We start from the raw sequence: 26,375 nt of genomic DNA on the forward strand, positions 1-26,375 counted from the left end.
TGCCCACTTTAAATGGCTGGGAAAGCTCCAGCTTCCAAACAGCTGCGAGCGATCCCCTTCTTCGCCCCCCCTCCATCATGTGATGGTCCTGCCCGAGGGATTTAAGCTGCTGGAGCTCGGTGCTGAGTCACGCTGGGCTGTGGAGCAGGGGCTCGGGGGTGTCCTGCCTGGTGGGGCTGGGATCTGCAGCATGGAGCAAGTGAGTGCCCTCTGAGCCAGACTGGAGCGCCGAGCAGGGCTAGGGTTTGCCTGCCTGCCTGCGGGGTTTGGGCTTGGTGCCAGAGGTAGGAGAGGAAAAGGATTAGCTGAGAGGAAATGCTCGGCTGATATGTGGCTGTGGGAGGAACAGTTAGGGTTGACCAGACGCTTTTCTTTTCCCCCCCTCTTCTCTAGCATATTATCTGAGTGGGAAAGCTGTTTTAATGCATGTTTGTATCTCTGAGTGCTCTGAAGTTTTGGGACCAGTCTGAATGCCATTTTCCTGTTAAACTCCTTATTTTCCTTCTGAAAAAAAAATCTGTTTTGGATACAGGATGGGGCTAACAATACAGCAGGAGAGGAAAGCAGGATGGCAGTGTGTGCTGACTGTGCCCTGAGCTCCCTTTTCCTCCAGAGGTCTGCCCCCTGATCCCCACTGGGGCTGTGTGCCTGTGGGGCTCCAGAAGCAGAGCCAGAAGGCAGCGTTAGTGCCACAGCAATAAGCAGCTTAGCGGCCGCAGGGATCTGACCCCAGCAGGGAGCAGACATGAGGCTGAGCACCGCTTGGGCTGGGTGGCCATCTGAGGGGGCTCTGGGTGCTGGAGCAGTAGCCCAAGTGAGCAATGGGATCAGCCTGAAGGCAGTCTCCCTGCCTTATCTGCCTTCTTATCTGCTTATCAGGCTGGATGCAGCTCAGCATTATTGCACCCGGGCCTGGAAGCACTGGCACCAAAGCATGGCTTGAGTTACGCCTGACCTCACCAAACAGCTTCTATGCTCTAGGCTGGGGGAGTTAAACCCTACTTGGGAGGTGTGAGGCTGGGGGACGGAATAATCTGGCTCTGAGGATAGGAACAAGCCCTTGTCTGCCCCATGAGAGCTTCCCTGGGGGTGTTGTGCTTTGGTGGGCTGCAGCCAGCAGTGGCTCCACTGCCCCCTCTCTTTCTGCACGCAGCTCTGAGTCAAGTGTGCAAATGTTTTGGTAGCCCCTGCAGGCTGGAGACACGCCTAGGGAAGGATGTAATGTTATAAAAGCTGCGTAACTGCTAGCAAACCTGTGCCAGTGCCTGCTGCTGACCTGGTGAAGGTGGCTGGGCTGACTCCATCTCTGTCCTAGCACTAAACTGCAAATGTCCTCGGGTCTGCCAGGCCTGGCTTGTGCCTCAGCCCAGGCAGGACTGGAAGGCTTGCTTTAGGATGGACTAACTCCTGCCGCTTGGCCCCACAGGGACTGGTGGTTACTCAGCTGGATGTCGAGCCGGGAGAGTGCATCAAGGTCAAAGGGAAGATCCTGTCTGATGCCAAAGGGTGAGTGAGGAGGCGGCAGATGGCTTGATGGGGCACTGCAGGGGGGCTGCAGCCCAGCAGAGGCTCCTGCCCTTGCCGGGGGTAATGGAGCTCCTGCTGGGTTCAGCTTGCTGGCACGGGGTGGCTGGAGCATCTCCTTGGTGCTGCCTCGGTCTCCCCAGGTTTGCTGTGAACGTGGGGAAGGACAGCGGCACCCTCATGCTGCACTTCAACCCTCGCTTCGACTGCCACGGGGATGTCAACACTATCGTGTGCAACTCGAAGGAGGATGGCACGTGGGGCGAGGAGGACAGGAAGGCTGACTTCCCCTTCCAGCACGGTGACAAGATTGAGGTGAGGCCCCGGGGGTCTGTGCAAGGCCCTGGCACAGGGCACTGATGGGCTCGGGGCTCTTAATGCTGCCACCAGTGGCCACCTCAACTGTCCTGCACCGAGCCTGGCTTGTGACCAGTGATGCATAAGCCTTCCTCTTTGTGGTTCCCTGCAGATCTGTATCTCCTTCGATGCCACAGAGGTAAAGGTGAAGCTGCCTGAAGCGGAGTTCGAGTTCCCCAATCGGCTGGGCATGGAGAAAATTCAATACCTGGCTGTGGAGGGTGACTTTAAAGTCAAAGCCATTAAGTTTAGCTAACTGCTACAGCTTGTCTTGTTTTCTTTCCCCCTGCATAGTGAAATAAACCCAAACTTGCCCTGGCTGCTTTCTCTGCTGTTTCCTGCTCTAATTTGCTTGCTCCTGTGTGTGCTACAGGGGTGGACAGGGGGAAAGGTTCAGTATCCACTGATGTGCTTATTTACACTGCTGCCCTGCAGCTGGTACAGGGCTGGACCACATGGCTGGCAAAGCATGACCTACTGTGACTCAAGCTACCTTAGCAGTAGTGCTGTTGGATCCCAAGTGCACCAAATACAAGTAGTTGCAGTTAGGCACATGAAAATAAGCTTGGTGAATCGTCTCTTCTGCTTGAAACCCCTTCGCTTTGCTCATGCAGTGCCTTGGAGTGTGTCTGCTACAGCTGCTCCCGAGCTGCCTGCTAGCCATGCCCAAGCAGGGACTGAGTTGGGGCTGCTGCAGCGACTGAGGACCTGGTGAAAGGTAACAGAGCCCTGCAGAGGGAGCCTGGGCAGGCTGCTGGGCTGTGGGGCTGGCCCTGTGGTGTTGCAGCTGTGACAGTCCTGACCCCAACTATGCAGGTGCAAGGTGCTACCTTAGCCAAATGCTGCTGAAGTGGTGGAATTTGAGTCCCGCTGGCTAATCTCTGACAGCGGGGCTGCTTTGGACCAGGCTGTGGTTGCTTTGAACAGCTGAGCAGCCAGGCCAGCTGCTGGGGTAGGGCAGTAATCCTCTGCGGAGTATTTCAGCCATTTGAATACTTCTTATGGGGAGGCTGACAGGCTGCAGTCCTGCCGCCCTTGTGCCAGCGCATGTGCTGTGTGGAAGTAACGTTGTCCTGCAGCAGCTGCTGTAGAGCTGAGGAATCTGTGAGGTGACTGATCTGGAGGCAGCTTCTGGACACCCTTTTCCCTCTGCTGTTTGGCAGCCCTGCCCTGGAGGCCTTCTTGGAGCACTGCCAGAAGGGCACGGGTTACAGCTGGGTCCTGCCACTCCCCTTGTGGGCACAGCTGTGGAGACGGGACTCTGTTGGTTTCACCTGAGAGCTGGTGCAGCTAATGCCAGTGAGGGACTTGTGGAGTGCGAATGAGCTGGAGGCTTTCTGGGTGTGTGTGTGTTTTTTTTTTTTTTTTTTTTTTTAAGGCTATTGAAACTTTGTGGTAGGAGGGGAGAAGATGGCTTTTGGCTTGTTCCCCTCTCTCCCTGTTCTAATGTCTGAAGGTACACTAAGCTATAAAGTGTTCCCTTTATTAGAAAGGAGTAGAAAGCCCTTATGTTGCAGTGGGACGTGGAGCTTACTTCAGGTGCCTGTGCCAGCTACTTGGATTAGATGAAATATGTGTCTGTCAGCACTGACAAGAGAAAAGTTGATCTCATTTTTGCCTGCTAGGCTGGCAGTCCTGACTTCTAGGTAGGCTAGCCACGTGTGGTCCTGACCACTGTGCTCAGAGCACAAACAGCCCCTTCATGGGGACTGCCCCCCCTTGTACTTTCCACAATGGTTAATTAGGCTTATCCTGCTTTCTAACACTGGCAGCTACCACTAAGGAGACCTCAAAAGGGGAGAAAGGGGAGGAAGGAAGCATGCCTTTGCCAGCACTTCCTGCCTCTTGAGTCGTGTTCTCCCATGTCCCAGACTTCTGAATGCTCCTGTTTCTGTAAGTGACACTGTTAAACAGGCAGAGTAAACGTGGAGTGCTCCAACGGGCTTCTAGAGTAATGGTGAGACTTGCTGTTAGAGAGATCAGGAAAGCAAGAATGCTATGCCCTGCTGCAGGCAGAGGGTCACAGTGAATGTAAAGCCAGAGCTGGATCCCTGCCAAGTAAGTCCTGCTTGAAAGGCATGGTGAACTTTGCTTTTCAGTATCCTTGGGAGGAACCTGAGCTCTGCTTGCTCTGGGTGGAGCACAAAAGCACAGACAGCAGGGCCCAGAGGTGTGGGTTTTCTCTTTCTATATAAATCCTGTCACATCTGTAGAGAGTCTTTCAGTCCAGTAATACTTCCCAGAAGGAATCAAGATCCTACAGGTTACCTCCTCACTGAGACCAGGAGAGGGAGGAAAACAGCACTGATCCCTGTTAAGGGGGGTTGCATGTACTGAATCCTTCAAGTTTACTACACCGCAGTCAGCCTTGATTCTTGGTTATTCACCAGGAACCAAAGCTGCAGCACTTTCTTGCCTTACAGCATCATGGGGAGGCATAATGGGACCTCTAAGACCCTGGAAAGCAGCTGTAAGGCTATGACAACATGAACAAAAAAATATGTTGTGTGTTATCAATTCACACTTAAGAAATGGAGAATAAATGCACAACTGCAGAAGAGGTTAGTATGGAAAAAGTAAATGTGACAGAGGAATTAAAACCTTACACAGGACCTGAAAGAGTAGTAATGGGCCAGACAGACCAGCAGCTTTGTCTTCTCAAAAATAACTTCTCCTTGAGCAGTTCACATTAACTTCACTTGACAGAAATAGGCCATCTGAGTGACTCTAGCTACGCAAGTGTGCATATACCACTCTACAACACAGCCTCAAAAGACAGTCTGCATGTAGAAATGGGGAATAGTGTAAGCATGAGCAGTGTCTGAAGGAGAAAGCTGGGGAAGCCAACGGGCAACCAAAGTTATGGTGGGGAAGGGGGAGACAGCTGGGTCACCTCCCACTTAAATCACATATTCACAGGCAAAAAAGATGCAAGAGTATTTCTTTCAGACAACAGACTTATAAGAAGGGAATTAGCATGTGTTGTACAAAATGGAAATGTGACCTCCAGTCAGCTTTTTCCAAGAGCACTGGGTGTGTGGACAGCCATGTTCTTTCTTTGTCTGCTCACCTTCTGCTCCCTTGATCTTGGCCTTATTCTTTACAAGGCAAATGGAAACCCTGTCACCCACTCACTTTCAAAAATCCTTTCCAAAATCCATCCTCAAACTATAAGCTGTATTACCTGATAACTGTCCCCACTTCCTGGGGCTGTGCACTGGAAGTTTTTTTCTACACAATGCCCCTTGTAGCATGATGGTAGCCTGAGCACAAAGCTGGCTGCAGTTGTGGGACACTGAGCCCTCAGGGTCAGGTGGGTACAGACCATGGGAAGCTGTCTGGTGACAGGAACCAAGGGATAAGACAAAGCACCTGGCTACCACCGCTGTGCCTGCACACCCTGCTGGGAAAAACCCCAGGCAAGCACCACCATGTCTCCACACACTGCCTCCCTCCCTCTGAGGAAACCCTCGTGGAAACCAAACCCCCTACACACTCGCAGTAGGTGCAAGCAAAGAGGTCCAGGCTGCAAAGCCTTCCTATGTGGAGAAAAAATGTATAAAAATTTAAATATACTCACCCTTTTTCCAGAGGCTCCCGGCAGTGTGCTGTATGTGGGCTCCTGACTGACCATCCTGAGCCGAGCTGTCCCTCACTGGCCCTGATTACTCACAGGTTCTAATGGTAAAACACACCTGGGGGGGACAGGTGGCAAGCCCTGCTAACACTTTTTGGAGATTTTGGTGCTGTTGGCCACAGGGGTGTCTGTGGCATTGCCCTGCTGTGCGCTGCTCCCTCCAGTGAGGCAGGAGGGGAGGCCCTGCCCAGCCCCTTCGTGAGGTAAAATGGCGCCCACCGGCCCCGCTGAGGCAAAATGGCGCCTGCCCACCACCTCCTCTGGCTCAGTGCCTCACCCCATAAAACTGGCCTGCGTGACAAACTGATATTTGCAGAAAAGCCATTTTCTCTTTTGAAATCTTCCACAATGGCTTTTCTTTCTCAAATGCTATGCTTTAATTTTTTTTTTTTTTTAAATCGTGGTTTTATTTTGGCTCAACCAAATAGCTGCGCTGTGGTGACTTTTATTAGAAATCTTGGGCAACCCTGACAGAAATACATGGTCTCAAGTTGTGAATCACAAAGGAAAAAAAGCTGTCTGGCTCACATTTACCAACTTTACATTATGGGGTACAGGAAACACAGCCTTATCCCTAACCTTCAAAGAAACGGAGCAGATGTGCTGACAGTAGTCTGCCATTCTCCACAAATGGCTCCAGCTCCCTACCCTACAAGGGGACAAGAAAAAGTGGCTTTTTGTTACCATTTTAGTGTTAATACACAATGTGTTGCATGAAAGCTGAGGAGGCTGTGCTACTGTATGCACATAAGCTGTATGCATGTAAGCATCTGGCGAAAGCCCCTGGCTACTTGTTTTTGCCACCCTGAATCCAGCCTATTTCTATGATTCGTATTGCAGAGGGACAGAAGTGTTTGGCCAAATGGAGCGGAAAGGACCAGCTCCTAGTCAGAGACCACTCTGGCCACATACCCATCTTCAGTCACCTAACACAAACAATGTTCAGTAACTTATTGCCAGAAAAGCCCTGTAATTTACAAGAAGCATACAACACTGAATTTACGTGCCCTTTGGGCTGCAGGGACAAGTGGAAGTCCTGTAGGAACACAACCAAACCATAAACCCATGCCCCGGTCAACAAAAATCCCCTCTAGAGGGGGCATAAAGGAAAAAACAACTCTTAGGTGAATCAAGCCCTGCCAAACCTGGGGAGCAGGTCCCTAAATAAGCCCCCAGCCTGCTCACACTGATTTGAAGCATGGGCTCTCTGATGAAAAGCTGTTTCCCATTTTGCAAACAATGAGTCACTGCTCGTGTTAATATTCAGGATTTGTGTGGAGTGTTTCTGAAATGCCATCCAGGTTTATTTGCATGCTCCTCTTCTTGACCAGTCTAAATGAGTGTGTCAGAAGCTGAGCTGTGGAAATGATGGATCAGTCCTGATGCATGGATTGTTTTGGTGCTCTGTGTTTGATGAATTTTGTAGGTAACCTTCACAAAAGATCTTGTGTACGAACTTAGAACCAAGAGACCCTAGCGTAAACACCCCTTGCTAGATTTAGTCTCGAGGAAAGCATCTGACGTGAATTCTTTGTGACCATCAATGGCCCAAGGGCTCAGTTAAAAAAAAAAAAAAAAAAGGCAAATTGCAAATTCAGATGACTAGATTTTCACAGCGCATTACATCATGTGGAACAGCACAGCCAAGCAGACTGCAGGGGTAGCATGTTGCTGAAAGCATGTGAGGACGTACTGAAAGGTAGGTTGAAGAGACTTGCTTCAATGTCCTGCACTGCACAGACAGCATTGCAATGCGAGTGTATGCCTCCTTCTTTTTCCTTTTCCCTGTGCTGGGTCTGGGTGCAATGACAGCAGTGCAGTTTGATTGCTTTCAAAGGCCAGGAAAATCACTGTGGGGCAACATTGACTTATACCTGTTTGTTTGTTTTTTGTTTTTTTCCTGACAGGTCCCTCAGAAATTGGCTGGAAATTGAAGGTAACAATTTAAGGAATGCTAACTCAGGAAAAATGATGCCCCCCTCCCTTTTCTGTGACTTTTCTGATTGTCCTCAAAAGTAAAGCCAGTTAGCACTGGGTAAATTGGAAGTTTCCCCTGTAACTGACATGTTTACTGAGAGTGAGAACATAGGGAAGGCAGATCACACAGTAACATCCCTTTTGTACAACAAGCTTTTACCTTGAACTGACCATCTATATCAAAAGAGCTACTGCTCTGTCCTTGCTAGGATTTGCCTCAAGCTAGAGAAGCAAGACTGCATGCTTCACTCCCGTGCCAGGCATCAACTGCAGCCAGCTGAATGGGCCAGGTAGCTGTTGCAGGATCCTTTAACGGTCGATAGTCTGAAGAGAAGGAAAGAGACTTCTCCAGAGACCAATTTGGAGAAGGCACCTGGCCCAGGTATTCTGAACTGACTTTGGGAAGAATCTCTTCCACTTTCATCTACGGAGGGCTGGCTGGCAAAGTCACGCAGCACCACCATCCCCACAGCAGGGTAGAAGGTGGAGCATTCAATTCCAGTATCCCAAATTGATGTTTCATTTATAAAAATAACGCTCCTTTTTAGCTAAAATGCCCACCTGTTGAGAACCACTGTTTGTTGCAAGATATGTTTTGAATAATTTGCTTTGAGCATGCTATAATGCTTCAGCCTGTGCTGCAGCTGAAAGGGGAAATACCCCAGATCTGAGATAAGTGGGACACTGCATTTTAGGGAAGGGCTAGTAATGAAAATCACGCTCTCTGTATCTAGCTTGCAGGTTTTTGCCACTGTAGCCATGTAGTTACGGGTTCAGATGTGGAAATCTCACATAGCTAGACCCCAAATTCAGATTTGTTTCAGTAAGCATATAAGGACTAGACAATAACTGTAAAATTCTACCCATGGTACTCCAGTCCCCTGAAATTATGCCATCATTCTGTGAAATGAGTTTCCATTATGCTCCAGTTTTAAGAACACAAGAGAAAAACAAAGTGGGTAAGGAGAAATGAATAGGTCTCCCTTTTTTGCTAAAGGCACTGAGAAATAAATCTACTAGGAAATAAATCTACTGGCTTGGCCAATGGTTGGTTACCTTCAAATACAAGTCAAGATGTGTTTCTGCCAAACAGCAAATCCTGCAGTTTGAGGAGCAGTTTTTGAAAAAAGTTGTGCAAAGGCTGTTTCGCTAATGATAAAGAGATATGGGCTTTAATTCATTTTTCACCTGAAGATCTCAGCTATTATAAAAACATAAATTACTATCACTTGCCTCATTAACTCATGCTTGTGTGTACAGTGGGAGCACACGCAGGACTTTCTTAGCAGGAATCCCCAAACTTGGCGGAGTGCAGAGCCATGCCAAACATCTGAACTTCTTGCAAACCACCATGAACCCTTAGCCTCAAACGTTTTAGCTGGAAACCCTACAAAAGAAACAGTTTTACACACTATTTAGTAAAGCCTTATATACCACCACCGCAAGGCTGGCCGACTGCCCACCACTTGGAAACACTTGACTTGCAGCCTAATGCCAGCACACTGAGTGAAAATTGGTGTTGCTGCCTGCAGTACACGTGGGCAAGGGTGGCTGGACTTTGCAGCCCACGCAGCCCAGTGGGCTGCCTCTGAAATGGGTGCTGGTTTCTGTAGCACGCAGACAGACCCTGCTTAGCTGGAAGGCTCTTCCTAGCCTGAGGGTAGACTGCAGGACTTTCTTTCTCGGGACACAGTAAGTGGAAAAGACAATGTCGGCCAGTTCTAAATGATTCACAAAAGCCTGCCACATCTGCCAAGTTTTTTTGATTGGTTTCGGTATGTGTAAGATGAAAGGGTGGCTTAAAAAAAATCTAAGTGAGCACGGCTTTCAAATATGCTAAACTAAAAGAACTGTGGAAGGTTTTTTGTTTGTTTTGTTTTTAAAATAAATTAAATGTTTTGATTGGCTGGAAACAGCTCCCCCCACTGTTTTCCTGAAAACATCCCAAAGAATTGTTCTTGAATTACCTCCAAAATACTTTTCTTCCAATTTTTTGATTCAGCTATTAAGGCATAAAAACGAGTTCTCCTGCTTAGGGTTCTCATGAAATGCTGTATAAGCCTGAACAGCATTTCAAGCTCAGTAGCAGTGAATAAAATGTTTGCTGTCACGTCACTTGCTGCTTCAAAAAGCATTAAAACATCAAATAGGTTTTATTTTGGGGAATTGGAGAATTGATGCTGGATATGACAAAAGGGCACTGGTATTTTTTTTTCCGCCTGCCAAGCTGCCTGTGGAAGAGCTACGTGAGCTATTCAAAAAAAAAACAAGTGGGGATTTAAAACTAGCACTGAAAGCAATAACTGTTGTAATTTTCAGTCATGTGCTGGGCATGAAATTCAAAATGAATGATCTTAAAAACCACGACTAAAATCTCTGCTCTGATCCTGATGGCAAGATAGTATGCAATGAACGATGCAAACCCCTGGAGAAAGGCTGAAACTTGAATTGCTTCCACAGCTGGAAATCTCTGCAAGGTTAGAAGACAGGCGACCCAAGTCTGGCTCATCAATTGCAGTGGTGATCTGTTCAGGCAGCTCCTAGCCATTTAATTTAAATGGCAATGCAGCTCAGTAGAGAGGACAGCAACGTCCCAGACAGAAAAAGAGCGTTTGCCCCAATCTGCTTTGCTGTGTGCAAACTTGCAACAATCACCTAGCACTTGGTAAATTGATACAGCAAAGTTCACTTGGGCACATTTAGTTATTCCAGGTTGGACTGAGTAGGAAATATAGTAGGATTTCAAGTTAATGCCTCCTCTGGCTTGTAAATCAATTTCTGATGAAGTAGGTTCAGGATCTCAAATGAGATACTACTTACGAAAAAAGTCCTACTGCACATCATCCCTTCACAAAAACAGGCCTATAAATAATGCCATTAGAGATCTCCTTCTCATCTCACAGAAATGTAAACAGGCTGCAACAGTAACACAGATCATGAGTTTGATTATTTCAAACGGACTCCTCCCAAACCTCCACAGTGAGTAAAGAGCAAGATTCATTACTTCATGCTAACTTGGACTCCTGTGATGCAAGTTTTCTTAAAAGCATATTTAAACTCTAGAATCATTGGATCAAAAGATCCCGAAGAGGAAAGATTGTATTTTCCTGGTCAAAATGTCTTTCATAAGGACACTTACTGGTATATTCAGCATGTGTTGAAACAGGTTGAAGCTTCTTCCAGTAGCCCTTTATTATATTAAAAACCAACAACAACAGAACCACGAAGAGATGTTCCAGGCTAATGCATGACTATCTTTGGGGTTCCCTCTTTTTATTAATGTTTTCACAAAATACAAAATTAAATGTCTTTTCTACATACAGAACAAAGTAGAATCAAGTAACTGATTAGAGTATGTACAAAAACTTACACGTTGTCTTGTTCTTTAAAAAATATAAATATCATTAATGTTCAGTAGAATGGGCTGGTTTTATTTTTAAGGCTTAATTCTTTTAGATCCTTCATTATTTAATGAGGTGCCAGGTAGGCAGGAAAGGGAGGAAAAAAAGGAGGTGATGTTTTTTATTAAAGGTAACGTGTTTATTTCTCATGAGAATTCCTCTTCTCTGGCAGGAGGAGATATAGTTTAGGAGGAGATACAGTTTAGTTCCCTCCAGACTGATTTAAGTTCCCAGGAAGCAGTGGTGGAAGGAAAGGAAAATAAAACCTTTATTATTGCTATTTTTTCCTTCATTGAAATCCTGTTTTAAACCTCTGTTCATTGTCACTGTAGAGAACCATCTCCAAAGTACTTGGATTAAATAGACTCAAGCAGAAAGACTTTGCCCAGGACCACATGGGAAAGGTTAGAGTGAGGATGAGACCACTGGAAGCGTTTTACCACCGACCCCGGCGGAGGTAGCAAGTGCTGCAGCTAGGGCGGCTGCTGCTGTTGCATCCCTGGGTGTGAAGTCTGTGGGGAGGCTTTCCATCAGGCACTTGAGCTGTTCCTGACCCAGTTTGATTTTATCGTCTAGCTCTCGCTGCTCTATGAGGAGTGCGGACTTCATCTTTACAAAGTGCTGGTAGTCCTGGAGCTGTTCCTCAGAGAGGTAGTTGCCCAGGATCTCCAAGACCACCCGTTCTCGACGGTCAAGGTTTTCCTTCAGTTCCCGGGCGTCTTCGTGCTGGCCAGCCAGCAGTTTCCTCTTCTCGTTCAGAGAACTCTGCACATACCAGAGAGAGCGCTTCAGTATCAGCAGCACCAAACTCACTTATCTCCCCTCTCCTTCCCCCCACTACTGTGTTTGCCTCCTTTAGGGGAGGAACGATGGCTGCTAAGCTCCTGGACAGAGTCAGGAGCCTCTGGAAGGAGGATGGATGAATGGGAATCCTGCTGAACAGGACTGCAACTGCTCTAGTCAATGTGGGGAGGAAAGGACCCTAAGAACGTCAATAAAACTTGCTCAAAAGCAGCAACTACCAGGAAAACCTGGCTTTGTCTTTTACAGCCACACAAAGAATGTTAAAATGTGGCTGCAACTGAGGTAAAAGGCAGTGGGTTGTTCCACAATACAAACCACCACACAGTCCCTCCTCCACACAGACATGCTGTGCCAAACACAGCCACTGTTTCGAGGTAAAAGCCATAGGATCTGACATATTTGTACAAACTGGGATCAAGATTCCTGGGGACAGAACTGTGTTTGCTACCGCTTACACAAAATCAGTGAGGCACCTGCCTCCCTGGGAGCCTTTGGAGGTCCTAGCTTATACAAGCAGGTTCTTGTGACTGAGAAAGACCAAGATGCTACGGTTGTGCAGATACGTACCCGCTCTTCATTGTTGGCATTTTCCCCTAAGCTACTCAGAACATTCTCAACCCGGGCCAGGCGTCCTGAGAGGGAGAGCAGGAGGTTCACCACCTTATCTAAATCGCCTATGAACATCTTGTATTTGTCAAACTCGTTTGGTTTGCATAGCTCGCTGATCAACAGCTCCACCTCCTCTCCAAGAGCATTATTCATCTTAATGTCTGCAAGCAGGCCTTCCTTGGCTTCCTTCAGGATTTCCAGTTTGTGGGTCAAGCTCCCGATGAGCTCAGCCTGTCAGAAGGGAAACACATTGCCACATCGGTTATTATCATGATCACACTGCTCATACGGATGACGACAACGAGAGGATATGGCTACAGTCCCTGAGGAGCAGGGTCAAGTCAGCAATGAGTGACAAAGGAAACATAAAGAAGACAATAAGCAGGGAACAGAGAAAACTCTGAAATTCCGCGTTTAGCTGATAATTTGAATCTGATAACCTGATCAGATTACACGAAGATATATTTGTTCCATCATCAATGAACATCTTCAAAAAGAGCATCCAATCTGGTTTGCCAGATTCTGATACCCAGATGCATATGTCTGAAAGAGGATAACCGTATGCACCTTCCTTCAAAAGGTTCTGTTAAGAGAAGAGCTACAACCATATCTCCTGCCTCTTCCCACCTCTCCCTCCCAGCCTGTGATTTTCTTAGTGACTGATCAAAGACATAGAGCACGCACTTATTTTGCAACAATGCTGGCAACTATTTCACTGACAAAGCAAAGGAGGCCCCCAGGGTTCAGTCACTCCAGAACCACCACTGCTGCACGTGTGCTGGAGATCCTAATTTCTGTTAGGATTTAGAGGAAAGACATATATATATGCAAAAGCAGAAGTCTGTGGCCTGAGGTTTGCAATTTTTGCTTCCATTCTGTCAGAAGTGAGAGCATAGAGAGCAGAAATAGCTCTTGATACAAGGGTTGGGCTATGTTCAGTCTCTTTTATGTACTCTTCTATGTTCAGTCTCAGTTCATGCACCGATGAGGCACCATTATATGTATGTTAATCTATTCTGCATACTGATGCTGCAGGATTAAACAGAAATAAATCATAAACTTGCCTGAAAATATTCTCTCAAAGTTTACTAGCACAGTCTTTTTTTCCATCAAAACTGATGCTAATTTCAAGTGGGATTGAAACTGTACTTCAAAGGAAAGAGGATTTTTAAGCACTGGTCAGGCTGGGGGCTGCTCTTGCAGCCAAGAAATGAAGAGCAGTGTTGCGGCAGACACCACTAGATGGTACACTCTGTGCATGCTCTGGAGCTCACAGGCTTCTGGCTGCACTAGTCCACTGTCAGCTTCCGCATATATACAAAAGCTTAATAAAATGTGAGAAATATTTTCTAAAAACAAATGTCAGCTACCAGGTTTATGCTGGAATGACTGGTAACTCATGCCATTTCTTAGTAGAGTAGTCAAGGGGGAGAAGAGGGAAAAAGTGGTCTTTTACTACATCCCACCTGGTAGGATAAGGGACAGCCAAAACTCCTTTCCTTGGATTCTCCCCTCAGTATGACAGGTAGTATTGTCGTGGTTCCGCTCGAGTGGGCAGCCGAGCTCCACCACAGCCGCTCTCTCACTCCCCCTCCTCAAAGAGGAATGGGGAGAAAATATGTGAAAAGGGCTCAAGGATTGAGATAAGGACGAGAAAATCACGCAATAATTATTGTAACGGGCAAAACAGACTCGGCATAAGGAGATAGTAAGATTTATTGTCTACAACTAACAAGCGAGAGAAGTGAGAAAACAAAGGGAAAAAAAACAAAAGCACCTTCCCCCCATCCACCCTTTTCCACCTCCTCCCCCCGAGCGGCGCAGGGGAACAGGGAATGGGGGTTATGGTCAGTCTACAGCACTTCTTCTCTGCCGCTCCTTCTCGGTCACTCTCGTCCCCTGTGCTGTGGGGTCCCACCCACGGGATGCAGTCCTTGATGAACTGATCCGGCGTGGGCTTCCCACAGGCAGCAGCTCTTCCAGAACTGCTCCAGATATGGGTCCGTACCACGGGGTCCATCCCTCAGGAGAAAACTGCTCCAACCTGGCTCCCCTACGGGCAGCAGCTCCTGCCAGATCACCTGCTCCTGCGTGGTCTCCTCTCCACGGGCTACAGGTCCAGCCCGGAATCTGCTCCGGCAGGGGTCTTCCACAGGCGGCAGCCTCCGTCGGTGCAGGGCCACCTGCTCCACCGTGGTCTCCTCCACGGGCTGCAGCGTGGAACCCTGCTCCACCGTGGTACTCCATGGGCTGCAGGGGGACATCCTGCTTCACCATGGTCCTCACCACAGGCCGCAGGGGACTTCTGCTCCGGCGCCTGGAGCACCTCTCCCCCTCCTTCTACACTGACCTTGGTGCAAGGCTGTTCTCCCACTCCCTTGACTCTCCCGGCTGCTGTGTGGCGCAGCGTTTTTTCCCTGTCTTAAATATGCTCTCACAGAGGCGCAAAACAACATCGCTTATTGGCTCGGATCTGGAAAACAATGGGGCCCTTCCCAAACATGGGGCAGCTTCTAGATCTTTCTCACAGAAACCACCCCTATGGCTCCATGCTACCAAAACCTTGCCACGTAAACCCACTACAAGTATCCAGGGACAAGAACCAACACTTGTCCTTTCCTTAGCCTATGATGCCAATGCCACTTCCAAATGAAAGATCCGAGGTCCTAACCAATTAATTACCAGACCAACTCCTGTGGAGAAGGGATCCAATCTCAACAACTATGATGGCAGGGGAGAAAACCCTATTGCTGGGCTCTGTGGGCTGGACAGAAAGTCTGGCATTGACCTCTGCAGGTTTTCAGGAGACCTGAGCTGCTCAGAGGTGGCAGTCACTCCACCTGCTCCGGAAGATCTGCACAAGGTGCAGGCCTGCTCTACAGGACTGCCAGGGGCGAAGTACCTTTGTTCTTGAAGGCCTGGGAGCTGGACAGGAACTGCTTTGTATTCATTAATCAGTGACTCTCCTAAGATCCCAAACCAACATAGCTCTTTTGCACATTTACAATGGAAATGAGCATAGTTTACCCAAATGACCTCTCAGAGTAGCTGCCTTCCCAGATAATGCCTATGCAAATGTTATTTCACATAGACCATGAACATGCCAGACAGATCTCGCTGCCTGGGCCTAATCACTCCCATCGATTTCTGTTTTTCCATGCCAACGCAACCTTTGAGGCCCGGGACGTGTCCTCCAGTGGCAGGCACACATTTACTTGCCAGCCTGTCAGATCCTTGCAGCATGCCTGCTGACTCCTTGGAGCATCGTCCTTGTATTTCATCAGCAGGCAGTCGATTTCGAAGTGAACGGCACCCCAAGAATCAATCAAGTACTAGAGGCACGGTGGGCTGTGATTACCTCCGAAGCTGCACGCTCTACAACCAGCAGCTTGGGCCAGATAAATCAAGCAGCATATGACACACACGTTATCTGTACATGTGCAGGACACATATATTTGTATCGATGGCAGGCACTGAGCGTCTTTAGACCACTCCAGCAGCAGGGTGTGACAGCTCCTAAAGACCTGAGAAGGGCCTACCTGCATCTCAGATGATCAAAGAGCTAATCTACTCACTCCCTGCTGATAATTTGTGGTATGGAGCACTTCAGTGGAGATCTCATCGTATCTGTCACTGTATTAATGCCTAGTAGGGAGCATCCTTTGCTTAGCACATAAAAGCTGAGAGCAGAAATGGTAAGGCAATGTCAAGAAAAGAGGTAAGCTCTGCAAGTCAGAGCTGCAGGACAAACTGCACGTTCCCAAACACCACCCAGGCTCCTATCTTCTGCTGTACTACCCTTGGCATGGGAGCGAGGATCCAGAGAGAAAATGTGGAGCTGTGCTAGAGATGCATGAATTCCCTGCACTTAGACAAAAATCCAGTGCAGATTTCAGCATAGGAGGAATTAAGGACTGTATTTACAGCATATGGGACTTGCACAAGTATTTTTGTCCTTCAGTATGTTTAAACTCTGTTGACAAACAGCATGAAACATGGGCTGTGTTACTCTGTCCACGTCAAGGTAGGACTTTTTAGATTTACAGACAGGCATAGCTGCTTTTGACGTGAAGGTGATAGGTGTGTAAAGAGAGGCACAGACACGCAAGTAACCTGTGTGTGACTCCTTGAGATTTGTGAGCTTCCCAACTTATCTGTAATTAACAGGTAACCAATGTGAGACAACAACAGGATCAAATTAGAGGGCCCTGCAAATGCCCTGGAAGGCAAAGCATGCAAGCCTACAGCAAGAATCGCAGGGCCATTCCTCAAATATCGCCTCAATACAAGAGGAGGAGGTTTCCTCCTCCCCTGCCCTGCTTTACCCCTCCCCACCCAAGTCATCGCACCGAGGCTGCGCTGACTGAACTGCTGAGGAGCACAGTTTTCAGTGCAGCAGTGAAAACAGTAAGGCGTGGGAAAAAGGAGTAACCAACATTCCTCTGGAGGTGGTGTGTGCAGGCAGCAGGTAAAATGAGTAAATTAGCTCTGGTCAGGAGGAAAATCATAGGGTGAAACCTCACGCACCGAGACAGTGCAGTCACCAGCTGGACTCTGTTCCTGTTTCTAAGCCGAGCTTGCTGAAGTAACTCCACCTCTGCTTTCTACTTCCTTGCTACGGGACAGGGACTGTCTCTTACAACCTGTACGCTCACCATTTGGCACAACACAGGCCAGCCTCGGGGCTGTGCGAGATTTGTACTCAAATGTACAGTCAGATTAACCCTCTTCACTCAGTCTGAGTCACCCCAGTGAAGCTTCACCAGCAGCCTAAATGCATCCAGCCCCCGTGCAGCTGAGGACTGTATCAGCCAAATGCTGACATCAAATAGAAATGCACTTTACTTCAGGGTTTCTTATTATTTCAGGAATGCAAACAGCAAGTGATGGTGTGTACTTGGAATTTACCTTCTTCTCATTGATGTCCAGCAGCTCCTCTTCCTCCCCTGCTTCTTCCGGCAAGTCTTTGATTTTATTCAGCAGTTCTGCTTTGGGTGCTGAAACATTGTAATAGGCAGGGCAGGTGAGCAGGGTTACGGGAGCTTCCTTTTCTTCTCTCCTACACCACAGTGAAGAGAAAGGAGGAGGTCAGTCTGAGCCTGACTTTTCCCATGCCTAGATCCACGGTGTTCCAGCACTCCCTCTTTGGTACCTTCTCAGTGCTGCTAACCACGAAGGCAGTGGCTGATTCTCACCATCAGAGGGTGCACCTAAGCCGCTTTCATCGCTCTCCCTGTGCAGAACAGCACAGCTGCTCTGTTTTAAGTGTTGACTGGTTAACTGCTCTGACCAGGAACAGATCCTTGCTAGGGAAAAATCAGCTCAGCTCAGCTGGTGATGGGCAAACTGATCATTTTATTTGGCACCATCATGCATTACCACTCACTGCTGTGTAGTTCTCCAGCTATCCTTTGGAAGTCTCTGCTACACTGCAGGACTTGGGCTGATCTTTTTGTCTGTCTGTAGTAAGAAGACACCCCCACCCCTCCTTTTGAAACTGGGCCTCTTGTTAGCTTTCTGCCCACCACTGATTTTACTGATTTTACTGTTGTACCTGTGTTCTTTGGACTGAATTGCTTCTGATTACAAAAATTTAGAAAGCAAAATCAAACAACACCTCCAGAGATGGTTCCTTTCTTGTCCGGTCACCAAGCTCAGCATTGTTTTCTACGTGGCCCAGAGAGGTGAGCTCAAAGGCCATGCAAAGTCAAGTTCACGAGAAAGGGCATTCAGAAGCCCCCTGCCAGTCCTTATGCCTAGGACCTGAGAAACTCACTCTGCCAGTGAGGAAAAATTTGGCAGTCTTGTCCTTAAAAGCAAGCAAGCAGTGAGTTCTGCTGTGACATTGACCCAGAAGCCAAACAAAGAGTGCTTACGTGTTATCTTCTGCTGCTGTCCTGACAGATTTCTTCTGTGTCATCTTCCTTTTCATGTTGTTCTCCTTCAGCAAGCTGGTTCCACTGGGGAAAAGCCCTTCCATTAAGTCCATGGTTGTCTTCATTTTGGAGTCTGGATCCAGGATATCAGCCAGAGACTTGTCTTTATGGACGATCTCTTTCGCTAGAGCCTCTGACTTAAGGTCCTCTGGGCTCTTTTTCTTTGTCTTCACTGGAGGAGCTGTGCTGAGTGTCCCGGAGTCTGGGCTGCCCTTTTCTGACTCTCCGGTGTTAGCTGCTGGCTCTCTATGGTTGCTTTCAGGTTGAGTTGTGGGCTGTCTATCAGAGCTTTGAGGCCCTTCAGAAGAAGCAGGTAAGTGGTGCTGCTTATCCACAGCAGGTGGAGAACTAGTCCTCTTTGATGCGGACGGTGAGAAGGACCAATTCTTTGCACCGATATTCGTGCCCAACCCTGTTATCTCCCTCTTGGCCAGGGCTTTGGGAAAGCTTCTGAAGCTGTTATGGACAGAAAAATTCGGTGAGATGAAGGTAAACTTACCACACAGGATTTCTGTGAACAGATGATGAAGGCCTAAGACAAATACATTTTCTTTCTCTCTCACTCATTTCTGTCTTTGCATTTCAACACAGAAAAGCCCACACTATGAAGCTACGGGTGCCAGATGCACTTTGTGCCCTTAACCTGGATGCTGCTGTTTTGTCATTCCATCACAGAACCAGCGAGTGACAAGTCAGTCTGTTTTCTGCTCATGGAATGGGGACATTGAATCCCAGCACCTTTGAATGCCAGCCTGAACAGTCCACACTTGATTTGCCCTTTTTTTGTTGGAAAAGCCCTGGCCAGATTCTTCTCTGATGGAAGGATCCTTCCTCCTTCCTTGGGAGCAAGGGAAGCTGTGCTGAGTTAAACCAGCTGGGCACCCAGCCCAAAACCCCATCCTTCAGGAAAAATTCACTATACAGAGTTACTGTGACATATTTGTGTTGTCACTTCTTGGCACATGTTCACTGTTTCATAACAGGATTGTTTCATGCCAGGTCTAAAATGTACTCTGGGAAGTCTAACAGTTTGGAAAAAGACAAATTTTCATAGTTCTCTCTCAAAACGCAATGACTGGATGGAGTAAGCAGCCATTTTAACTCTTCATGCTGGAGTGAGTGAGAAGCTACCCCACTGAAACCCACTAAGGAAGTGCAGGGAGAATGAGACCAGGGTATTTCCTCACTCATCGCCCTCTTTGCTTTGCCCGCTAAGCACCTGTCAGTGCATCTGCTGATGGACCACAAAACTTCTTGTCTTCTAGCTTTCTGCCCTGCCCCAGCCACATCATTTAACAATGCTCTTGGCAGCCAGCAAAGCCTAGCAGCAGCGAGTCTGTCTGTCTGACCCTCTCCCCTTGTAATGCGTGCAATCCTCCGCAAGCTTCCCGCTCAGCTAGCAGCTGCGGGTGGGTTGTGGTGGCACGCGGAGCTGTGGAGGTCAGTCACATTCAGCTGCAGCCCTGCATATCTTACTGTATATGGCCCTGCAATGCCTGAGACGCGGTGCGACAGCTCTCCCTTACCTCGCTTTGTCCTCCTCTGGGAGCCTGGTGGATTTGTCTCCAGCTGCCCCATGCCCCTCAAGAGGAGGTGGGAATTCCTCTGTGCCGTTCACAGAAGTGCAAGAGCTCAGCTCAGGAGGAAGAAGGGGTGGCGGTGGGGGTGAGAAGGGTGGAGGGATGCCCCCGGGCTGGGAAGGCATGACAAACACCTCGTCGTCTTCATCGTCCTGCAGCAATGGCGGGGGCGTGAGCTGCAGGCACGACTCCGAGATCCGGAGGTGGGTCTCCTGGGGAGAAGGAGTCTCTGGGTCAGAAGAAGTGCTGCTCTGTGTCGGCAGGGACTGCCACCTCTGGGAGAACCTCGGCCCAGCTGCTGGAGGAGACACCACAGCTGGTGGTGAGCTGTTGTCTTTGACTGAATGAGCCCACATCACCTTGGCTGGGAGGGATCTGTGCGGCAGCCCTGCTTTCCTTCTCCACATGATTTCTTCTGCAGGAGACTCGGGGGATCTATCCTGAACAGCATCCAGAGACTGTGCCCGTGTAGCACCACTGCTCTCAGGGGGAAGAGCATCTCGCTTGGCATGGTGCTGTCTCAGGGCCTGGCCGTCATCTGCAGTCAGAAAGTCTGAGGGAGTCTGTGTGGGCGTAGCAGGTGAGGACCGGCCGGATGCATATGGATTAAGAGGAAGGAACGTGGGTTTAAAGCCTTGCTTTTGCTCCGGATAGTGACTCCTTGCCTCTGTTGGAGATGGGACAAATGCAGAAGTCCTGGTATCCTGCCTGGAAGATTCTGAGGTCTTATGGCTCTCGGTCATTGTGGAGGACCTGGTGGCAACCTCGCTACCATGGAGTGGATGGGGATAATAACTTGGAAACGCCATTTTTTCAGAGTGGCTTCTTTCCTTCTTGCTGAAAGACCTATAAAAAACAAGAGACAAACCACTTTAAGATTAACAATTAATCAATGAGCAGGAAAAGCTACTGTGCATCTTAAAAACCAAGTTAGATGACCATTTGAGGCCTGTGTCAGTGCGTGCTGATCCAGGTGAGGTGCAGTTAGTTGTGATACTGAAGGGAGAGGTGAATGTAGTCTACTAATTTCCACTCCTACCCACCATCTCACATCACTTTCAGCGTGTGCTACATCACATACATGTGCACACACACACACTGAACATCACAGCAATAACCCAGCAGAAAAATACCTTAGGAAAACCCGAGTAGCTGGCTTCCCTTCCAGCCTCACTTTGAACTCTGTTTATTACAGATGGGGTAGGTACTGACCCCAGTAAGGAAGACGACTTAACATTATCTACCACCAGAGTCTATTCTCAATTGCTGGTAACTTTCACAATTTAAGTTTTATGGGCCAAACATTTGCCATTGCATTATCTGTTCCTTCTGGGAAGGTACAATTGTAATGATTCGACTGTCTTCAAGAACAAAGTGAAGCAAAAAATGCAGTATTTTGACTGTGGATAAAAATAATAATAAAAAAAAAGCTCTTACAACCTTGGGATCCCATTAGGAAAAAGAGCTCCATTTATATATGCAGGTGTTACAAAAAAAAACAAAGCCAAGATACTTCAACCACAACAGGATGTTACGGCTGCAAAGTCAGCAGATTAAATTATTCTTTCCATGCCTTCTAAAATGTTCTCATGTGAGTCTGAGAAATAGTGTCTGGCCTTTGAAGAAAGGATCCTGCTCAGAATATGTTGCCAAACCTACTTGCTCATATGACAATTTAGCTGGAAAACAAAATGAGCTGTAATAATAGCGCTAGCAGATGCAAGAGAAGATGGCCTAAAAGCATGAGGCCTACCATAAAACAATAAAATACAATAAATCTGAATTGCCAATGCATTTTCTGTTCTCAAGACTCATTGTTTGAACAGTCTAATGCTGCCAGCCCGTGATGTTTGAGACTTGGAGCCCAAATTTGCTCTCAGGCGTGCTGGTACAAATTAAGAACAACCTTGTCAAACACATGGGTCGTTCTGGCTTTATTCTGGCGTAACTGAGAATAGAATTTGGCAGCCTTTGCCTGGGGGTGGGGAAACTTCCCAGACAGACTGATCTTGGTATTGTCTGTGGTTCCTGGACAGTAGCAATGTGTATTCTTTTCAGATGCTCAATGTTTGTCAGAAACACCAGATGGTAATTCTCTAATTTAAAGCTCTCTCCTACTGTGGAGGCAACTGTGGCTTCTAAACTGGCAGAAAAACAGCCATTCCCAACAGGGCTTCTGAGCCAGCACCTGCGGGGCAGTGTAAGAGCACAGCACGTGTGGCAAGACCAGATGATCGCAGACCAGGGCTTGTGTAACTTGGCCATTTGATAGCTTTCCTTCCTCCATTAAGAAAGGCAGTAGAGACGGTCCCATCTCCTCTCCAGCACATTAAACAGCTGTGTCCCAAGGGAACACAGAAGTGTAATTCCTCCTGCTTGATACTGCCTCCCTTGAAGGGCCCAGGCATGCAGCATGCTGCAGGCCGAGGTAGGATGGTAACAGTTACGTGTGAGAAGACCGGCTAGAAAATAGCTACTGGGGGCTGACAATCACAGGACGAAGATTTGCATCTCCTGAGAGATGGATTAAAGATGCTGCAGTAATCCCACAGCCCAGATGGTGACATACGCACTCACACTGGAGCGGGACAAGGTTCAATGTCACCCGACAGCAGAAATCCTTCTGTGAATCATTGGCATACGGTTAAGGTCCTGGGCTACCCGTCCCTTTCAGTCTGCAGAGGATTCAGATCTTGTTCCCACTCAGAGTTACGTGGAAAACTGCCTATGGCTTCAGGAACACACAGGCAGAGCCCACTCACTTCCTAAGCTCATGCCCACTCTCATTTAGTTCACTCCAAGTTCAGCAACACAAAACCCACTTCATTTAACAGCCAAGGCTCACGGGGAGTGCTCTGCAGCCTTTGTGCTGGGAACCTATGTCCTGAGAGTCAGTGGCTTTTTCCTGTCTTCTCCCATCCTTTTGTTCCATCTTTGGGGAAATCCAAATGTGATCAAGAAAGGAAAGCAACGTCACACCTCCCGGGAGAAAAATGCTCGCAGAGCATGCATGACGTGTAGCAGAAACATCATAAAACTGTTATATTAATACCAATAATCTTTGTCCAATGAAGCATGAAGATGAGAAACCTGTATTTCATGCCACAAAAAAACTTTTTTTCAGTCTGGCTGTTCCATCCCATTACTTGGAAAATAGGTTAGGTTAAAAAAATAAATAAGGTAGAAAATAGTTAATTGAGAATGATGAAATGCAAGCTCTAGAAGAAATGGGAAGGCAGGATAAACTAAAAGCTGTGCTGTTCTTTCAGGAAAAAAAAAGGAGAAAGTTGGTCCAAATTGAAGAGAAAGAATATGTTTTAAACAATCATAAAAGGACGTGCCTGAAGGCAGAACTCTAAAACAACATCTATGTCTTCTTAGGGGCAAAAATTGATAGCCAGTAAGATCCAGCTAGACTAGGAGCCTTCCTCTGCTTCCAGCTGTCACGGTGAAACCTTTGGAGACAGCAGTGTTAACTGCCAGTGTGACAACGGAGTGGGACAACATTTACTGAAAGTTTGTAAGAGCTCCTCTGTGAACAATTCTTTTAGTCCCTCTTGGTGGTTTTTACTGTAATATGACTTAGCTGTTTGGGCACTCGGAGCTCAGGGCAAACAGCTATTTATTATTTAAAAGTAAATACAGCACGATCAACTTCAGTCCCAGGGAACTTCAAAACAATCTGCTGCTAAGTGGATGGTTACCTAAGTCCTAATATTATGAGTTTTACAATTACACTTTTCTATTTTTAAAAACATTTCACTCTCCTGTTGCCGAGCAAATGTCCTGCCTGTGCAAAATAAAGCAGCCTAAATACAAAGCTCCCAGATAAATGAGATCTCTCCATTTTAGTCCATGCAGATGTTCTCTTGCTCCGGGGGAGGCAGCACCCTGCACTGGAGAAAGCCAGGCAGAGTGGGGCAGCCTGGTAGTTTTTCCTTTGGTATCCTTCAGTTAGGATAACGTCTGGAGGTGAGTTCTAACAGCAGATCAAACACATTTGGGTAGGTACATAACTTGCTGCTGCAGAAACAGGCTCCGAAATGGCAGGATTGCAGAGGAGGAATTTACAGAGTTAATGTCTCTAGCGGCCAAAAAAAGCTCTCAGCAACTTACTCCTTCTACCTTTGCTGGGAGCAGCACACTCAGAACCGTGTCCACGCAGACATTTGCTCTGGTTTGTCCCTACCCACCTGCTTACACAGACAACACATCGCAACTGCTGCTGGCAGCAGGGTGACAAGAGCTGGCCCTGCAGCAACAAAGGGGACATGAATGTACACCTACCTGGCTCCTGCGCTGATCACGTAGAAAGGATCTCTCACCATGGCGCCAAATTCACTGCTTTCCCTTCTCAGCAGCTCCTGGAGTGCAAAGGTGGTGTTAGCAGCAAGCAGGAATCAAAAGGAAGTAACAAAACACTGGTGCTTCCTCGTATGAAAGCACTGCATGTGCCATATCGTGCTGGGTGGAAAACTGTGAACTGGTGGGCAGACTTATCCTGGTGAGAACTTTCTGAGAACCTCTCGGCTACTCCTCGCCTCTTGTAAGAGAGCTTGCCCAAAGGTATCGGTGGGACCTGTGTGCTCACTGCTGGTTTGTATGCAAGCAAGAGGCTGAGACATCATTAAAACAGCCTGAAACAGGGAAATTGAGCAGTGAACGAACTGTGTCCAGTGCAAAATCAGGACCAAACTGCTGCAGAGAGGTGCTGAATGCCACGTAGGTTGGACACAAACTCCAGACACAAGCAGAGGTGCTGAGAAACACCACGTAGGCTGGCACTTGGTTCTTTTGAAAACTGAAGTGCAGGACCTACCTCTTCTTTGGGCACTTATCTAAAACCAGAGACATTTTGGGTTTGAAATAGCTTCGTAAATCGGATTCTCTCTGCCCTACAGCTCCTGCCATAGGACACCAGACTGTTACGAGACACGAAAGCAAATGCTGTGCCTGCTTTTGAAGATGTTGGTATTTTCTCCCAGATGACCTTTTCATCAGAACAGAGCATTTCAGTGCTTGTTCCCCACACCCCTAGTTGTTTGCTTCTTTGGACAGTGCTGCTCTAGGGCAAGGGTAAGAGCAGATCTTGATTTAGGAGGCCAGGAGCTGGGAGATATGCGGGCTGAGACAGACTAAAAAAGCAGAAGGGAAGGAAGGCCGAGAATCTGCTCGGAAGACTAGAGCTAATAATTCCACACGGCTATCAATTTCTTTATATCTTTAAACAAATTCCTGCAGTGACATTGCAATGTGATTTACATGCAGCCTGAAAGGAACATTATACACTGTACACAAGGCCCTGAAAAATATACAGTGAGGCAGACAAGTCTGCTGCTAAACTGGAAATAAACATTTCCCACAAAAAAAAAAAAAAAAATCACACGAGGTCTCCAAAAAATCACCCTGTTGCTTTAGCTTTGTCCCCGACTTTTGTAACTGTTGTTTTGCATTGGAGACAGTTCAGAAACAAACTGAGCTAAGAGCACTCAATTATACTTCCTTTACAAACAGACACATAGTTGGGTGTGTATGTTTGAAGTCAAACATGCCTTCCTGAACTGGGACTTCAGAATATGCTTTTCCTCACTCCAGAAGTGGATACAGACAAATCACTCTGGAAAACAGCAGGAAGGGCTCTACCCTCTTTCTGGGCTTGAACTAAGACCCTGTGAGCGGGTCTGCACTGCTGTTCATCGTCTTCCTTGAGTCAGCTTCCAACAGGCAGAAACTCTGCTTTGTCTGCTGAACGTATTCAAGATTAAAAATGAGCTGACATGGGGAACATAAAGATCTCAAGAACTTCCCTGTCTGTCCCCTGCCTGAGGCAGCAGGCTGGGCGACACGAACTAGGGCTGCTTGTTGTCCAACCTGGCACTGAGAAGTACATTGTAGTGATTTTCCTCTAACTGGATGTTGTTGCTGCTGCTCTGACTTCCTGTAGGCAGAGGAGTTGCAGTGTGGTTTTCACCCTAACTCTTTACTGAGGACTGTCCTCCCACTGAACACAAGGCTTCAGGACTGGCAAGTGCTGCGAAGTTGCCCACAGCAGTGGCTTTGGGAATACATTCTGGTTACCTGATACTCACAAGCTGCTTTTTCATTCTCTTGATTTAAAAATGTAGCAGGGGATCTGAGGTCTGTCGAGAGAGGACCTTTAGAAGGAAGCACACAACGGGGCTGGGAGGACGGCTCCTTCCCCTGCACCCTGGTTTGGGCTGTGTCCGAGAGCACAGCGCAGCGCTCTCGCTGTAGCCCCCTTTCCATTACTTCACTCAGTGCCACTTCGCTGCACCTCGACTTGTTCTGGGCCAGCAACAAGTGGAGGAACAGCAGGAGGTGTCCTGAGTCTCAGCTGCCCCTGAACTATGCGAGGCTGTCCAAACACTCAGACTATTTGCAGCGAGAAGCCTGCCCACCCGTTTGGGTTGTTTCCTCCCCCTCCCCGTGATGGAGCCCGGCATCAGACCCACCACTGCTGCAAATCCCCATGGCTCGCCAGCTGCGAGGACCTAAATAGGCCTGACCAGATTTCAGCCAGCTGGAGAGC

At 47.8% G+C, this 26,375-nt stretch overlaps 3 protein-coding genes across 9 annotated transcripts in view; 1 reads left to right on the top strand and 2 right to left on the bottom strand.

Annotated features, from left to right (window-relative positions):
- The window catches only part of SEPTIN11 (septin 11), an 81,887-nt gene extending 76,189 nt beyond the window's left edge, over positions 1-5,698 (bottom strand). Inside the window, exon 1 of the mRNA XM_084519281.1 lies at positions 5,462-5,698. The gene's annotated coding sequence lies outside the window, so the exon portion shown is untranslated. The remainder of the gene's footprint in view (positions 1-5,461) is intronic.
- On the top strand, positions 41-2,201 carry LOC311436805 (16 kDa beta-galactoside-binding lectin). The gene is made up of 4 exons (XM_084519283.1): positions 41-199; positions 1,427-1,506; positions 1,668-1,839; positions 1,994-2,201. The coding sequence occupies exons 1-4, from the start codon at positions 83-85 to the stop codon at positions 2,135-2,137; spliced, it is 513 nt and encodes a 170-aa protein (XP_084375409.1). The 5' UTR covers positions 41-82; the 3' UTR covers positions 2,138-2,201.
- Positions 5,699-10,747: 5,049 nt separating the features above from the next.
- The window catches only part of SHROOM3 (shroom family member 3), a 144,905-nt gene continuing 129,277 nt past the window's right edge, over positions 10,748-26,375 (bottom strand). For all 7 annotated transcript variants that reach the window (XM_084519284.1, XM_084519285.1, XM_084519290.1 and 4 more), the window contains 6 exons: positions 24,113-24,189; positions 19,772-20,671; positions 18,186-18,701; positions 17,218-17,368; positions 12,268-12,540; positions 10,748-11,661 (listed from right to left, as the gene is read on the bottom strand). In XM_084519284.1, the coding sequence (XP_084375410.1) occupies positions 11,302-11,661; positions 12,268-12,540; positions 17,218-17,368; positions 18,186-18,701; positions 19,772-20,671; positions 24,113-24,189 (2,277 nt within the window). In that variant the 3' untranslated portion in view covers positions 10,748-11,301. The remainder of the gene's footprint in view (positions 11,662-12,267; positions 12,541-17,217; positions 17,369-18,185; positions 18,702-19,771; positions 20,672-24,112; positions 24,190-26,375) is intronic.

This window comes from Aythya ferina (genome assembly GCF_964211825.1).
Source record: "Aythya ferina genome assembly, chromosome: 4".
Taxonomy (NCBI): Eukaryota; Metazoa; Chordata; class Aves; order Anseriformes; family Anatidae; genus Aythya; species Aythya ferina.